The sequence below is a fragment of the Mytilus galloprovincialis genome, chromosome 2 (genome assembly GCF_965363235.1).
Source record: "Mytilus galloprovincialis chromosome 2, xbMytGall1.hap1.1, whole genome shotgun sequence".
In the NCBI taxonomy this organism is placed as follows: Eukaryota; Metazoa; Mollusca; class Bivalvia; order Mytilida; family Mytilidae; genus Mytilus; species Mytilus galloprovincialis.
In genome coordinates, this window is record NC_134839.1 from 38,600,679 (window position 1) to 38,619,488 (window position 18,810).

The 18,810-nt window shown below is 29.9% G+C and overlaps 1 protein-coding gene across 1 annotated transcript in view; it reads right to left on the reverse strand.

Annotated features, from left to right (window-relative positions):
• Window positions 1-12,130: 12,130 nt before the first annotated feature.
• LOC143062029 (uncharacterized) overlaps window positions 12,131-18,810 on the reverse strand; it is a 126,463-nt gene continuing 119,783 nt past the window's right edge. The window contains exons 81-82 of the mRNA XM_076233881.1: window positions 15,605-15,655; window positions 12,131-14,314 (exon numbers count right to left, since the gene is read on the reverse strand). Coding sequence (XP_076089996.1) covers window positions 14,282-14,314; window positions 15,605-15,655 — 84 coding nt within the window. The 3' untranslated portion in view covers window positions 12,131-14,281. The remainder of the gene's footprint in view (window positions 14,315-15,604; window positions 15,656-18,810) is intronic.

Here is an 18,810-nt window from a genome sequence, read left to right on the forward strand (position 1 = left end):
AGATTGTCGTACGTTAGTCGTGCGACGATTGTTTTATTAAAATGTTTATGTTGGTACCCACGACAATGTGTTTATCACACAACAGTCGCACGACTGTGGTAAGACAATCTCACGACAGCCACAATACAGTGACATGACAAAAAATCGTAGAGCAAAAAAGGTGAATGTCTAATTTTCGTTCCACGACACACGACATGGCCATGATGCTTAAAATAACGTGTAAATGTCGTGCGATTGTCGTACGATGATCACAGATGACCCCCAATTTGACCCAATTTCATGTCGTGGCGCTGCATAGATGTGTCGTGGGTTCGTTGTGACCAGGGCTTTAGTTACCATTATTGTAGAACCTTTATTGTTGGTAAACATTTTACTTACTGTAGCTGACAGTATAACTCAAAGATTATTTAGCAATATGTCTTAATCATTATTTTTTTGTTGCTTTCTACTTCTATGTTTCCTTGAAAATTGAACTAAAGAAATATGATATGAAATATATGAAATTAATGTTATTTATGAATAGCAAAATAATTGTTCAAAGATCTGTAATTTACAAACTAAACCAGTCCAACCATTATTGAGGAAATAACAGTAAAAAACATGTTTATACAAATCTTTTCAGCAAAATAATGGCTTCTGTTTCTTTTATTTTTCTGGGTTTATTTTATTATAAAATATCATGAAATAATTGTTCTTTTATTTGACAAACTTTTAATTCCCGAAGATCATATAAAATTGAGAATGGAAATGGGGAATGTGTCAAAGAGACAACAACCCGACCAAATAAAAAACAACAGCAGAGGATCACCAACAGGTCTTCAATGTAGCGAGAAATTCCCGCACCCGGAGGCGTCCTTCAGCTGGACCCTAAACAAATATATACTAGTCCAGTGATAATGAACGCCATACTAATTTCCAAATTGTACACAAGAAACTAAAATTAAAATAATACAAAACTAACAAAGGCCAGTGGCTCCTGACTTTGGACAAGCGCAAAAATGCGGCGGGGTTAAACATGTTTGTGAGATCTCAACCCTCCCCCTATACCTCTAACCAATGTAGAAAAGTAAACGCATAACAATACGCACATTAAAATTCAGTTCAAGAGAAGTCCGAGTCTGATGTCAGAAGATATAACCAAAGAAAATAAACAAAATGACAATAATACATAAATAACAACAGACTACTAGCAGTTAACTGACATGCCAGCTCCAGACTTCAATTAAACTGACTAAAAGATTATGATTTCATCATATGAACATCAGGCACAATCCTTCCCGTTAGGGGTTTAGTATCATACCATCATAACATATATGAGAAGAACATAACCCGTGTCATGCCAACAACTGTTTTTAGAATAAATGTGTTTAGTTCCGATGCAAAGACCTTATCAGTGACTCAATATTAACGCCAACATATGCAATTTTTAATGACTTGACACCAGTATCGTAATTATATCCCTTCTTAATAAGTCTATTCAAAGGTTTTGTAAGTTTCTGAGGTGAATACTGACACCTTTGTGCTTTATAAAGAATATTTCCATAAAAAATTGGATGTGAAATACCTGAACGTATTAGAAGTCTGCATGTTGAGATCTATTTATGAATGATGTCTTTATACCGATGATAAAATTTAGTAAATGTTTTGACTAGTTTGTGATATCGAAAACCCTGGTGTAATCATTTTTCAGTAATAAATAAATTTCTCTCGTTAAAATCTAAAACATTATTACATACACGAGTTTTTTTATTTTATTTCTTATATCTGTCAAAATGTCTTTTTATATCCACAATAGAAAATTGTCTTATTTTCGTTATTTTAGATTTTTATTTCCCTATCAAATTTTATGAAAGAAGTACTAATCATCAATCACACAATTAGATATTTTATTTAAAGATTGACATGCTTCAACAAAAAAATCCAAATGGAAGGTATTGAAAAAAAATACCCTTTTCTGTTCTTGTTTGCTCAATAATTCTTGTTGTTTGTGTAGTTTCAGGCTCAACTGTTACAACCGCTTCATTTATAGTAGTTAAGTATGTTGTAAATTACCAATATAATAACTGGATCACATAAATTACTAGACTTAAGTATGTTCGCGACTCTGTTACCAAATAACAAGCTTTTTAAATGACTGTTATAAATTGAAAGTATGAAAAAAGAAACTAAAAAAGCAGAAAAAAATGATGGGTTGGTGTGCTTCTTATTGAGATATAAGTCATTGAAATTTTATGGGGAAATGATTCTCTCTATGGTTTTATAAAAATTTCATTGGCACCCATTTCCTTTCAAAAACATTGATAAAATAAATATGACTTCTTAAACCATATTAATAAGATTATGAAAAGAAAAGTAGGGATGAGCGGGAATTTTTTTTTATTGGGAATATATGTATAAAACCCAAGGATTCCGGTTATCAGGATGTTCTCTCCTCCTGTTTTTTAAATTTTGCCAGATATTCAGAATCCTCTGGTTTTCTCCATGTAGTACCATCAAAAAGTTTTTCCCACTAGCCCCTACTTTTTTTTTAACATAATTTGATTGATTATATACAGTTTGAATATCATCTTTGGAAATCTTATAAAGTCCTTGTAATTTTTTCACCGTTTTTCAAGAGAAAAAAGTTGGCAATGTAAAATGTATGAAAAATCTAGAGAAAACTATTTCTCGCCAAATTTTAAATGGTTTATATTGCAAAATCAAGCAGACTGACGCTTTATTCTTTTTCTGGTTATTTAGTTCCTTTATAAACAACCAATGTATTACAATCTTTTATAAAGCATGTTATAATGAAACAGAGTAGCGAACATCCGTAATCTAATATTGTAAATTGTAACAATTAGTATATTTACAACTATTTCATTGAAATAATAATGTAAATATTCTAATATCAATGTTTAAATACCTCACTAACAACAATAGTATAAGAGTATTCTACTTCAGCGAAATTGACGCCACATGAAACTCCAAAATCATACGTCAAGTGAATCGAAACTAAAACAAAAATATATCTGAATTGGAACTGGCGAAAAATACGACGGGTCTAAACATATGTATTGACTTTCCAACCCTCTCCTTATACATCTTACTAGTGTGAATAAATAATAACAAACAAAAAACGCACCATAAATCTAGTCTAAAAAAGTCTAAGTGCGATGCAAGAATAAGTAACAGAAGAAACTAAGAAAAATGACAATGATAAACATATATTAACAAAGGACTACTAGCAGCTTCTGACAACCAGTTCTAGACTTCGAACAAACAGATTGAAAGATAATGTCTTCATCACTTGTAAAATGCATAAGATCAAAAAGACATCTCAGTAAGGCAATATAATAAAGTTGTATTACTCCTCAAGGAATATTCATGATCCGTTGTTGATACTCGTTGTTGAGGTACATTTATTTATGTATATCTCTTTGCAAAGTGTTCTTGCGTTTGTTTGAACTGTATTCCTGCCACGTAGTCTTGTCATTTTAGCAGGTTTTTCTTTACCATTGTAACAATAGCGGGTTTGTTGGAAAGCCACAAAACAAGGTCCAACCCACATTTTGTTACCGAGTTAGAAAAATGGCTATTAAGTAGTCAGTTTCTATGTAATTTGGTGGGTTTGTTTTGGTACAGTTCACTGTACCGTTGTTTTCCTTTTGTAGTCGCGGTTTTAGTTTGTTATCTATAGCAATTTCATCATAAAAGCACAGGTGAATATTATTTAATTTAAACAAAAATATCAAAACTTAAATAATTTGGAACCTTCAGTTGTTGTTTCAACTTAATTTATAGCTTCATCTGTTACGGTGTTTTCAGTTACTATACCTTTTTTTGTGACATCCGTGGGTGTTACTCTCTCTGTTATAGCGTCCTGAGTTGTTTTCTTTTGCGCTGTCGACTCTTGCAATGTAGTCTTTTTTGTTGACGAATCACTTTTTGTCGTTGCTTCTGGTAGATCGCCTCCTTCAGTTGGAGTTTCTGAAGCATATATATAGCAATATCACAGAAGCTTGATAAATATCTAATAGCCAGATATTTTGAAATTTCTGTTAAAATAAATATTACTGAACGATATATACATGCATGTATATTTACGTTTTTTTGTTCAAATGAATTAAATAAAAATACATACTGTGGATTCATTAATTTTCATGGGAACCAATATCGTGGATTGAGACAAATTCGCATTTTCGTGGATATTGGATTTCGTGTTTTTTCTAAAGTTAATCATACAGCAAATATGAAATTTATTGACCATTTAAATTCGTGATTTCCCTGTCACCATGAAATCCTCGACATTTGGTATCTAACGAATAAAAATGAATCTACAGTACAAGACCATATTTTTTTAACGAGCACAGATTTGACACAACAAATCTGGACATAGTCCTGATAGTAATTAACTGTACTAATATGTATTCGACTTTGGTCTGATTGAGTAGTTTATAAACTTGCTATAGTCTGAATTTGGTCTCAACCTTAGCTTACCAGTTTCGACCAATGATTGACTAGTCTCGACTAGTCTCGACTAGTCTCGACCAATGTGTTTCCAGTCTCGACAAGTCTTAACTTTTAACTTAAGTCTCGACGTGGTGTGATTTGGTCTTTACCATTCAAGGGAATATTTATTTTGATTTGTTCCCTTCTCTTAATTGAAATATGATTTTTTATTTTATTGTTTTAAAAATAGCTTGGCAAAAAATATCTTAATCAGGTTTTCTATGTTTAATGTTACAGAATAATCTTTTTAAAATGGAACATTCTAGAACTTTAATAATATGATTCATCTAAAAAAAAATCCCTGCTATACTTTGCATTGGTCCATATGTAGTTGCCTATTTATTTATTTTAATAACACGAAAAATAGATTATTGAAATAAAAATTATTGTGTTGTGTTCATTAATTCATGTGTAATTAAATTTTATTATTTTCCCATTTTCCCATTTAAACAAACTTGCTATAGTCTGAATTTGGTCTCAACCTTAGCTCGACCAGTTTCGACCAATGATTGACTAGTCTCGACTAGTCTCGACCAATGTGTTTCTAGTCTCGACAAGTCTGGACTTTTAACTTAAGTCTCGACGTGGTGTGGATTAGTCTTTACCATTCAAGGGAATATTTATTTCTGATTTGTTCCCTTCTCTTAATTGAAATATGATTTTTTATTTTATTGTTTTACTGCATTTAAACATGATTAAAATGTAAAAATAGCTTGGCAAAAAATATCTTAATCAGGTTTTCTATGGTTAATGTTACAGAATAATCTTTTTAAAATGGAACATTCTAGAACTTTAATAATATGATTCATCTAAAAAAAATCCCTGCTATACTTTGCATTTGTCTATATGTAGTTGCCTATTAGTTTATTTTAATAACACGAAAAATAGATTATTGAAATAAAAATTATTGTGTTGTGTTCATTAATTCATCTGTAATTAAATTTTATTATTTTCCCATTTTCCATTTAAACAAAAATGCCCCGACCAATAACTTATTTTAAGAAGCTGGTCATATAAAAGTTGTTTTTAATCAAATGTCCAAAACATTCAACGACTTGTGATATGAATCGCCTACTCTCCTTTTATTGCATATCTATCAATAACAAAAATTGTTTTAGGCTTAATTAAAAACATGACCCAGGGAACCAACATTTTGTAGTTACCTTCTAATAAATAATATTACTTAGATTGTTTTAATCATCATCAACTGAAATTATGAAAACAAAGAGGGTAATTTCTCAATAATTTATATATATGAAATAAGACAATTTGGTTGTTGATCAGCTGTTAATAATAGCAAATATTTCCATATGTCTAATTACATTTATTGAAAAAACATTTGTAATATTTCGCAGTTTCTACGTCTTTCTCAAAACAAAAGAAAAGAAAAAAAAAAGAACTTTAATCAAGGATTTGTAAATTCTTACGTTAATAACTACAGAAATAATCACTTTATTATTTCATGGATCAGCAACTTTATTACATGTTGACTACTGACGCATGTCATCAAACAAAATCTGTTAATATCAATAATAAGAGAAAAGATAAAATCACCCAAAACAAAAATACAGGTATATAGGCGAGTGACATTTTCAGAAAAGACGCTTAGTTAGTGACTTTAATGCACCCACTTAACACACAGCTGAATTTTTCATATGTTATAGTATAATATCTGAACTTCCTTTTTTGGTTCGGTCGTAAAAAAATCGTACGGTGAGATTTTTGTAAAAATTGAATTAAAATCGAGAAATAATTCCAAATTGAAAAATGACTAACAGTCTTGAAGCGTGAAAAATTAGCATGTAGATTTATTTTCTGTTGTCATAATGCAAAAATTATGTACGTTAACATCTCAATGTATAAAAAAATACTTTTCAAAAATAAAAAAAGTAATTTTTGCGAGAAAAAAAAAATTTTGTAACATTTTTGAAATTTTTTATAAAAATGGTGCCAATTTTCATATTTTGTTTTCGTTTCTTAGATATTTTCGGCTTGAAACCCAAATTAATGATGTTCGTATTATTCAAAAGTTCATTACTTGTTTAATACATATCGTTATTACTGTATTATTCTGGATTTTATACACTTTTACACACTCCCCCTTTTCAATCAAATTTCCGAAATCGTTTTCTCTGTTAATTTCCCTCAAGTTAACGGACCTAAATGCTTTGAAAAAGAGTATGAATAGCCATGAAGGAAATTTGTTTGGTACAAATATTACGCAAAGTATAAAAAAAAAAACAAAAGACCATGGAAGCTGAGATGTCAACGTTTTTTCTTGGTAAAAAACCAATATCTTATTATTCTTAGTCGTTTTGCAATTACAAAAGGCAGAGATTATGAATAACTATTGAAAATTACTTGTCTCTCAATTGGATCAATGCACATTTTAGATTTGCAACTTAAAGTACGCAAAAATGTGTCAAATCTGATATTTTTCCCATGAACTTGAACGTGAGATATGTCCACCTTTTAAATTTCCTACCGTTTTAACCATCGCATACGGTAGACTTATTGATGATGAAAATTTGGTCAGTATTTTAGAGGAAGCATAGTATATGTTCTAGGGCCACGTCGAGAGCCTGTATGTTGACATGCTATAAATACTTTAATATATGGGGATATCTATTCATTCAGTTGAAAAATTTTGAATTCTTCGTAGAGATTTGAAATACAATAAATGTTCTACCTTAGGCGTATATATTACCCAAGCCGTATTTTGAATAGGATTACGTGTTTTTTTAATATTCTTCGAAGTTTGACTTGGTTTGAGCATCACCGATGAGTCTTATGTAGACGAAACGCGTGTCTAACGTAAACAATCGATCAAATGCCTGATATCTTTCAGATTGATTTGTTATTCATTATGACACGTAGATCGGTGCTGCAAGAAAACTCTAAAATGTCCGAAACCAAAAATAAATATGTATAAGTCTAATCAAGACGATTTGAGCAATCTTCATATCAGACGTCCAACCAAAAAGATTGCCATCGTGTCACGCCTACCACCAAGTGCATCATCATCATTCAAACTACATGTTCTGAAAGTTAGCAAACAAAGACATGGCGTCATAACAAACAACTATGGCAGTAGGTTTACCCAAGTATGAGTACGGATGACAAAAGTGGTCTTAATACGTCATACTTTCTTCAGGATTTGATAAATTTGTTCTTGTAAAGGAAAAATATATGCATTAGGGAACTTGTGCATGTACTGAAATCATTGTAAGCTTCTGTTACACTGCAATATGTCACTAACAGCGAAGTATTAGGAATTGTTCCAGTAAAGCAAAAGCTTCACAGGCTCAATTTTAAAATATGAATTTCGACTGTCTTATATTGTTAAAAGTCAAATTATTTGTAATAAATTAGTTTTATTTCGTTTCTTTTAAAGGAATAGACTATTCACAGAAACTCCCCCAGAATGACAAAAAAACTATATATAGGTTAAGCCGAACTAAATCCCGCAAATTCATATAAGTTGATAAATATCTATATATATCTAAATTTTGAATACGGGTAAGAAATCAATGCTTGCATTTTTAACTGCAAAGTTTATGACTGCATAAATGTGAGTGAAAATAAATGCAGTCGTAATAACAAAAATACGTTAAGAAATTAAAGTGTTTGTAAAGTATATAATCCCAAATGTCAAAATAAAGGTCACCGTGGGACCTAACTTAAGATTGTAAATCACCGCATTCTAATTTTTGCATCTGGGGTCAGTTTCACAACAAATCTTACGACTAAAGCTGATCGTAAGTCATGAATTCAGTTTACTTACGATTAATCTTGTTTTGAGTATTTTTGTGAAACCGACTTCCTTTCTCAATTTTATTCTGTATCTGAAGTTTGGTAAAACCTTAGCTTTGCAGCTATGTATGTCGCGGACGAAATTCCATTATGATTGGATCCATATCACAGTGACCTGATTTTAGTTTATGGCCATCCCATAGTATAGGATGTAGATGCATACTTAGTTTGGAAAACCCAGATTCAACTGTTCAAAAGATATGGACCGGACACAAACCAGACAAGCACGAATCAAACAATGTTTGAAACTTGACGGCTCAAATGTCAATGTCAACGTCTAATTGAACTGATTTAATTTATGAAAAACCGCGTGTCATCCTATATAATACATTTCTGAACTAAGTGTGACTAACATCAGTTCTAAAGTTCAAAGCAATCCATTTTATATTTGAAATCATTGGTTTTTGGATGAACTGTATATCTGTGTATACATGTATAAGTTACCTGATTTAACTCGACACGGGCCGCAAACAAGAGGGGACTGACGGACGAACAGACTTAAAATGTGATTCATACATCCTCTTTAATTTTGCTTGTGGTTGTATTAAACATGTAAGATAGTGATTTCCGATCTTGACACGGTTTGTAGGCTGTTAACAAACAGGAGACTATTGTCACTGTTGATGTGACAAAGACGTCTACTTTTTACCCTCTTTAGTATTGCGCTGTTTTCTATCCCTTTTACTCGGCAAGCTAACAAATATTTCATATATTTTTTTATTTTGCATGGCACACCATCAGTTATAGTAAATATGAACACATTTCAGGTCAAATATTTGTTACTATACGTCGTTTTTGTAAAAAGTACCGTTTTACCTATAGCAGAGTGAAAACATCAAAATGACGTTAATTATCGCCAAACCATGAACGATATGCAACTAAGAATTAGTGAGACGTCATCATAGTATCGTGTAAAGTAAAATTTGAATTTACCAGCTGCTTCAAATACGACAATAATACTACATAAGTGCTATTCTTTTGATTTTTTTATGAATGACCTTTGACCCCAATTTAAAAAAAATTGCACCATATTTCACTTTTACGACCGGGAAAATGGATTCTACATTTGTTTTCCTTTCGAATGATATATAATATAGCTGTGTGTTAGATAGGTGCATTAAAAATATGTTTTAGGTCTGAATGTCACTCGCCTAATAATGCTTTCATAAAACGTTGTTGTGCAGTTTTTAAGATTTTGTAGAAGCTTATAGTGCACTAAGGCAGTTTTGGTGGTTTAACGATGTACCCGTTTATCTTTTATCAAAATCAATTTAAAAAATAAAATTCAAATTTACTTTGAACCAGAAAAATATTGTAAAGTTAAGTCTTAACAATATACCAATCTATACTTCAAAGTATATACTGTTGCAATGCTAGAAAGGTGAAGTTACACTTATTCAAATCTGTGACTACAAAACGTAGATTATTTATAACCAATTTATTGGTTTTAAAATTTTGTCGAAACATGTCGAAAAACAGGTAAAGACAGGTCGATTCCTGTTAGATACCAGTCAAGTCTAGTCGAGCCTTGGTCGAAACCATATTTAGACTATACCAAGATTATCAAGTAATCAATCAAACTTATTAGGTAAATTTGAGATCTAGGTCGAATACAGATTAGTATAGTTATGGATTGTCGAGATTATGTCCCGTCTTGTCGAGTATAATTATTACTTTATTTAATAATAAAGGCCAGCAAGTTGATGTCTTATCTTACAATTGATCAGACACAAACACAGAATAATAAGTCGTGAACGGCGATGTTGGTAGCATACGTTTAATCGAAGATACCTTCGAGACGACAGATGGTAGCTGAACCAGAAGTCAGTAGACTGGTAGATGAATTTAAAAGATTTAGTGGTTTGAGTCATTCTACAACAGAAGAACGACGTCACGAAGACTCTACGAAAACACCAAAGGACTTCTTCGAAAAACTTTAAAGGCTTTCTAAAGTGATGAATAAGTTTGATATTCCATTTCTAGAAGAGTCGTCAGATTTGTAAAAAATTTACTCTTCTAAGGAAATTGTTGATTCAGAAGTAGGTAAGATGTGTACACAAACTCGAAGATATTGGGTCAAAACAGCACGATCTTTTGAAGCAAATGCAAAACGAACGAAAATCTGCTTTTTTTAACCAGATGAAAAAAAACATTTCCATATAAGAGCCGTAAAATGAAACTGGAAACTTCTTTGTCAAAAAACAAAGCTAGAGAACCTGAACACTGATTGCGATCTTTTTTCTAGATTTTTTATTTTTTCTTTAGCCATTAAAACCAAACTGCTCCTTCGTCTATGTGTCAGGATGTGGTTTTAAATCGCAGGTTTTACGATTCATCTGAAAATTTCAGGGCAGATAGATCTTGACCTGATAAACAATTTTACCACATGTGAGATTTGCTCTAAATGCTTTGGTTGATGAGTTATAAGCCAAAAACGGCATTTTATCCCTATGTTCTATTTTTAGCCATGGCGGCCATCTTCGTTGATTTGCAGGGTCACCGGACACATTTTTCAAACTAAATACCCCAATGATGATTGTGGCTAAGTTTGGTTTAATTTGGCCCAGTAGTTTCAGAGGAGAAGATTTTTGTAAAAGTTAACGACGACGGACGACGACGGACGCAAATTGATGAGAAAAGCTCACTTGGCCCTTTGGGCCAGGTGAGCTAAAAATATAGGTCACTGATGAGTAAAAAAAGATATTTCAAATCTAATACAAAAAAATGGCATTTTTGCACCGAAGTGAGATAATTTGGAGCTTTTTCAATGATATAAACATTTTAATTGTCATCTGGGGCCAAAACGAATCGATTTCTTTGGTTGATTTTTGTACCATATCATACAGTAATAACTAGTAGTGTGATAAATAAAATTTGTAATAAAAAAAAACAAATCTTCAATTTTTTGCTGAAAATTTTGTAACCGTAAGCCTACTTAACGTGTAAAGTTCCACCATTAAGCCATAAAAAAAGAATGTTCCAATATCTAACTGAGCAGGTATTTTGACAAAAAACACTTCATTAAAAAAAATATTTTTATACTTAAATATATAATTTAGATGTATAAATAAATTTTGATTTTTTGAAAAATATAAATGCATAATATAACAATATTTCTATGGACCATACCTTATTACATATATACATATAATAGAACTTTAAATCTATTAACAATTATTGCTTGCTTAACTGCCTACAAATTGTTAGCTGTTTTTGATTTTGGCATATTTAACAAAATATTGATATGCAATCATGTTTCATTCAAAACTTAAAAGTTTTATTTTAAGAAACTGATTTTATCTCAACCAAATATGCTAAATATGAAATATTATAATATAACATATTCCTATAAACAAACGTAACTTCATAATCATACTATTTGTTTTAAATAATTAAAAATCAACATCAATAAAATCAAATAAAACTTAAAGATACATTTAGCAATGTCTATGATTTTTTAGACAGACATAAAAGAGATTTGAACAAAAAAAACAACAATATATTTATCATACAATTTTGTTAGTAATCATAAAAATAGAAGCCTATACTTAAGGTATTAAAATATTATTGAAATTGGTCTTGAAAGTTGTTTTTTTTTTATCTGTAAGCACTAAGTAAGGTATAAGTTATCTCTTAAAGTGTATTGTGATATTGTTACTACTTCCAGATATGATAGAACTTATAATACAAATAATAAACAGCAGTTTACAGTGTTAAAACTATTAAGGATGAATGAACTAAAACTATGCAAGCTTTCCATATAGATAATGTCAAACATCAATAAAATCAAATAAAACTTAAAGATACATTTAGCAATGTCTATGATTTTTTAGACAGACATAAAAGAGATTTGAACAAAAAAAAACAACAATATATTTATCATACAATTTTGTTAGTAATCATAAAAATAGAAGCCTATACTTAAGGTATTAAAATATTATTGAAATTGGTCTTGAAAGTTTTTTTTTTTTTATCTGTAAGCACTAAGTAAGGTATAAGTTATCTCTTAAAGTGTATTGTGATATTGTTACTACTTCCAGATATGATAGAACTTATAATACAAATGATAAACAGCAGTTTACAGTGTTAAAACTATTAAGGATGAATGAACTAAAACTATGCAAGCTTTCCATATAGATAATGTATTTAAAAGAACTATTCCAAATATGATTTTAAAAATATTGCACTTACAATTTGAAGTATGGTTGATTTAATGATTGAAAGTAAAGCTTATGTAGAATAATAAAAGGTGAAAGACTTGTCATAAATCGCCACTGTTCTGATTAGAACTATATTTTGTTTTATATTTTTTTACATAAAATTTATTTGCTTTAAAATTACCTGTTTTTAAAACTATTGCTAATAGAAGTACAGTTTTGACAAATTATTGTTACCAAGTATATGGGTTAACCAAAGCATGCTTTGATAGTATTTTTGATTCAACAAATCTAAATCCCTGAATGTAAACTAAAAGTTTAAATGTATATATATGGCATTACTAATAGCACAATAAAATGCATATATTTTTAACAATTTGATTGGAAATGGTACATTATAAAATGATTGCACTCATTTTCAAATTTGCATCCATTAACCTAAACTTACATCACTCACATTCATGTATATAAATAAAGTAAAACCAAGAATTAACAAATTAAAAAAAAAATATCTAACTACACTTTATATTAATAGTACTTTTTTTAGGACATACAAGTTGGCTTGTATAAAACGTCAATTTACAACAATTGTTAGGCATGATTGATAAGATAGTGGAAATTTTCAACCATTAATTAGTAAGAAGTTTCAAACGGGAAAACAGGCATTACGGAATGATAATGCCTATGAATTTCGTTATTAATAAAAATTTTAAACGCTATTGAACGACTAATATAGAGAATAATAAACGTTTTTAGTATCATTGAAGAAACTATATCAATAATGTATCTAGATTGCACCCGTCAAATGCAGAATTTGTTGAAAAATAAAATTTGAAAAATTTGAAATGTGTTTTGAAAATTGCAATGTTGAAAAAAAACCATAATACAGGTTTGAAGATTATGTAATGACAACATTTAAATTCATTATGTTAAATATGGATTTATAATCCCACAACTGGCCTTTCTCAAAATCCCATTTGAGATAATTTAGAATGCAATTTTAACTATATCATTTTGAAAAAATCTATTTCAAATCTGTACATAAACAATTTTTGGCCATAAGTGCAAAAGAAGAATTTGTCTTTTAACGTGTTCAAACTAAATATTCAATGGAAAATTCAGACACAAAAAAATCTAAAAATGATGAACAATATGTGATGCTTAATATGATGATAAAAATTGTGATGAAAAAAGATAGACAGTGAAAAAACAAGTTTATATTGTACATAATCACATTTTTTCCTTTATACATAAGTTGCCATTAAAATGATTCCGTCTGATATATAAATTATCTACTGATTTTTTTCTATATAAAATATTCACAGTTTGCATAATAAAACCCTGTATAAATATCATCAAAATAATTTACACCAACATATTTGCGTTGAATCTATCCATCAGAAAACACCTGTCTTGTGTTGTGTTATTCTCTTCCTCTGTGTTATCAGTATAAAACACATTTACATTTTTTTTTTACAATAAATCATTTATGATTTTATAGTATTTTACCTGTAAATTAATTACAATTCAGCATCAGTCAAGTATAAAGATCATTATTTTAAAATGTATGAAATTTTTACTTACAGCTGACTTCACAAATCAGCTGTATATACATTCTATATGCCTCACTTTTAAAACACAGTTTTGACATTGGGATATACAATATGACAATTACATAATTCACAAAGCACATATTCAATGTCAATGTTTTCATGTCTCTATTTCATTAGATGAAGAATATCTCTAATATTGGCACATGGGTATATGGAAGCCCTCTTAGAGGAACACTTATTAAAATTTATTTAACTATTCTTAGTCATCTATGCATTAGTTGACGGACCTCCACCATTTTTCTGAAATAGAAATATACAAAATAAAGCAAAAAACTTTAAAGCAACATTAAATTGTTTTGCATCTTTCCAAGAACTTATTTTAACATTAAAATTATTGGCAAATTAATATACACCAGAACAAAATAATAACTCGTTTTCAGTGAGCATGTATTTTATTAAGTCAATAAAGCATCTCACCACAAAATGTATTATTGATAATAATATATATTTTTTATGTAAGGAATGACATCTGCAAGTAGTATTAGATTTTTATTTATTGTAATTTTAATTTTAAAATTGTCAACTTTCCATCTGTTAGCAGTTATATACTATATGGCTCATTTTTTGGTGTTTATATCTTAATTGATACATTACACTTATGCATGATCACACTATACACATTTTATTAACAGGGGTGTGCTCCTTACACAAAAACTGCTCCCATAATTTTCTACAATCACCATCCTAATTTGCATGGTTGTATGATATGTATCTGTGTCTCAAGTTACTACATGTTTTTGGCCTTTGATCTGTTTTGATCAAGTGTTGCATATTCCCTATTATCACATCTAGACTAAATTTGAGTTGTTATGACTGTTGATGGATGCAGAACAGGAGAAACGATTCCCTCGTTTGTTACCTTGATTTGCATTTTCTGAATCAATGTACAACAAAAGTGAGTTCCCACTAAAAAAAATGTCGTATCAGTTCAACCAAAATCGATAATTTTCTAAAAATTATTATCTTTGAGCGATTTTTATAAAATAGACACCATAAGATGCAGAATTGTCTGAAGTTTTATTGTTTATTTGGCCATGATATTCTTCATGCTTATTTTAATTTTCTGATGAGGTGAACATGAAGAAAAATATTTCTTGAAAAGTTTGCTATGTATTTCAACCAAATTAAAATCGTAAAAATTTGCATTTGTGTTTAACCCATTAGATAATGAAAACGAACCTCACCAAAATTATGGCCAAATAAACAAAAAATCTTCAGACATTTTTGCATCTTATGGTATTTATTTTATAAAAATCGCTCATAGATTTATTTGGTAATACATTTTTGAAAAATATCGATTTAAGTTGAAATGATAGGACATTTTTTGAGTGAGAACTCACTTTTGTCCTATGACTGTATGATATTGTAACATATTGTTGTCTAATTCTAACAGAATATCAGTTTTGACTGATAATTTTGCAACATTTTATATATTCAGACATAAACAAATGTGTATACATGTTCTTAATTTTACAAAACTAAACTAACTGAATTACCAATGATATAAGTCTATGTAAATAATAAACTTACCGAAAAAACTGGGTTAGGTTTTGGATTTGTTTCTGGTCTCTTTATATGATACTGTAACAAGAAAGATTTATTCATGACAATTGCAATATGAAAAGTCTAACTTTTAATTTTGAGACTAAGCATTTCAAGTATGTCAGTTAACTGCTAGTAGTCTGTTGTTATTTATGTATTATTGTCATTTTGTTTATTTTCTTTGGTTACATCTTCTGACATCAGACTCGGACTTCTCTTGAACTGAATTTTAATGTGCGTATTGTTATGCGTTTACTTTTCTACATTGGCTAGAGGTATAGGGGGAGGGTTGAGATCTCACAAACATGTTTAACCCCGCCGCATTTTTGCGCCTGTCCCAAGTCAGGAGCCTCTGGCCTTTGTTAGTCTTGTATTATTTTAATTTTAGTTTCTTGTGTACAATTTGGAAATTAGTATGGCGTTCATTATCACTGTACTAGTATATATTTGTTTAGGGGCCAGTTGAAGGACGACTCCGGGTTCGGGAATTTCTCGCTACATTGAAGACCTGTTGGTGACCTTCTGCTGTTGTTTTTTTTCTATGGTCGGGTTGTTGTCTCTTTGGCACATTCCCCATTTCCATTCTCAATTTTATTAGTGTGCTTCCATATTACAATAGCACATGTAACCTTCTGAGATCACAAGTTCCAGAATAAGAACATTATATTTTAAAGGATACTATGACGTTTGAAATGCTTGAAGATTATAATATGTTAAAGCTGTGTGTTATTCTACGGGTATTTTTATGCTTTCAGTAGTTTTAGTACTTCTCAGACATTTTGCCTTCTATATATCAAGCCCTTGTATTACTCTTTTGACATGTACTACTAATAATGTAAGTGACAACTGTTCTTGACAAGGCAGGAACTCATAACCCTGCTAAAATATATTATCTTTTTTCCCTTTCTTTGATCATGTATATTGCTCAATCTTAATGTATGTAATCCTTTTTTAGGAGTATTGTTTGCCTGCCATTTTGCTTATTTTGTAAATGTACTGACTGCATATAAGGATTTTAAAACTCCTTTTTTAGCAGTTGTGAAATGGCTTGTCCTGGTGGCCAAATATTTGCAGATGGACTTGTAGCTAATGCACCCATTGTTTAATGAAATCAAAATTATTATTTCCATCATTCTAATTACCACAATATCATGAATATAGCACTGTCTAATGTTTTTCTTGAAAGTGTTTAATAAACTACCCAGCATTTATAACATTAAAAGGACTGTAATTTTTCAATATATACAGTTGGGTGCAGACCAAACATTACATAAAGTAAACGCAAGTTAACGCCGCGTGCACATATTTCGTTAGTTAACTTCAAATCTCCCATTTACTATAATTACGTTAACGTGGTCGAAATGGAAATTTCTAATGTCTACCCTAGTAAACGGGCGTTTACTATGTGTCCGTTTAGTCAGTAGTAAACGGGCGTTTACTTCAGAATTCTTCAAATTTATTTTTACGTGCACTTAAAAGTAAACGGGCGTTTACTACAGATTTTACAAGTGTATTTTTACGTGCACTTGAAAGTAAACGCACGTTTAATTTTGGCGTTAACTGATTGGGTAAATTTAGAAATAAACTTCAAGTTCATTTGGACATTTTTTTTTATAAAAACGACCCTTAGTCTTAATATTTTACGTATATAATAAAGTATGTGTTTCAAACCAGAACAATTCAAAAACTCTTTTAATTCAAAATATTAAATTACACAAAATCACTTTCATTAAGTCCATTAACTTTACTGATTTGCAGATTTTCTATATTTTTTTTCTTCAAAAGTTACAGGTGCAAATATCGATACGGAAAGAAAGGTTATCTGAGACATAGGGAGAATATTTTTACATGATGGGATGTAAACATCATGGTTTACGTTGTTTCGTTCGCCATTTATAATTTGTCTCTTCGAATTCCTAACTATAACTCGGTGCATTTAATACATTATTTTTAATCGAAATTCACTTTGTTTGCCTTGGATTAACATGATAAGATTCTGTTATGACAAATGATAAAAAAAACGTAAATTGTACAGTGTATTGAAAGGGATATCAATAAAGTGTAATATAAGTATGTACATTTGTACCATCTCGTCAATTTAAATGTTCAAATATTGCTATCTTTACATGGATATATAACTAATTTACTATGCAGCTATATATAGTGCTAATATGGTCTGTTATGGTTATAATTCGATTAGTCTGAGGTTAGAAAACTACTGAAATTTGTCTCAATATTCAATATTTTGAATAAAAAAAGGACGTGCTGGCACTCTTAATTGATGGGAACAAAATTTGTTAGTCATACTATTCAAATATTGCTACCTTTTTCATTATACAATCAATCCTTACATGAAAATATAACCCATTTACTATGCGGCTGTATAGATTTACATGATAAAATGCTGATATGGTCAGTTTTTGTTGTTGCGGACAAATAATTTTATTATATGAGTCAGTCTGAGGTATGAAAACTACTGAATTTTGTTTACGATTCAATATTTTGAAGAAAAAAAGGACATGCTGGCACTCTAAATTGATGCGAACAACATTTTTTAGTCATAATATTCAAATATTGCTACCTATTTTATTATACAATCAATCCTTACATGAAAATATAACTCATTTACTATGAGGCTATATATATTTACATAATAAAATGCTTATATGGTCAGTTTTGGTTGTTGCGGACAAATAATTTTATTGTATCAGTCAGTCTGAGGTATGAAAACTACTGAATTTTGTTTACAATTCAATATTTTGAAGAAAAAAAAAGACATGCTGGCACTCTAAATTGATGCGAACAAATTTTTTTAGTCATAATATTCAAATATTGCTACCTATTTTATTATACAGTCAATCCTTACATGAAAATATAACTCATTTACTATGAGGCTATATAGATTTACATAATAAAATGCTTATATAAATATGGTCAGTTTTGGTTGTTGCGGACAAATATTTTTTTTATATGAGTCAGTCTAAGATATGCAAACTATTAAACTTTGTTTCCGATTCAATATTTTGAATAAAAAAAGGACATGCTGGCTCTCTTAATTGATGCGAACAAAATTTTTTAGTCATAATATTCAAATATTGCTACCTATTCTATTATACAATCAATCCTTACATGAAAATATAACTCATTTACTATGCGGCTATATAGATTTACATAATAAAATGCTGATATGGTCA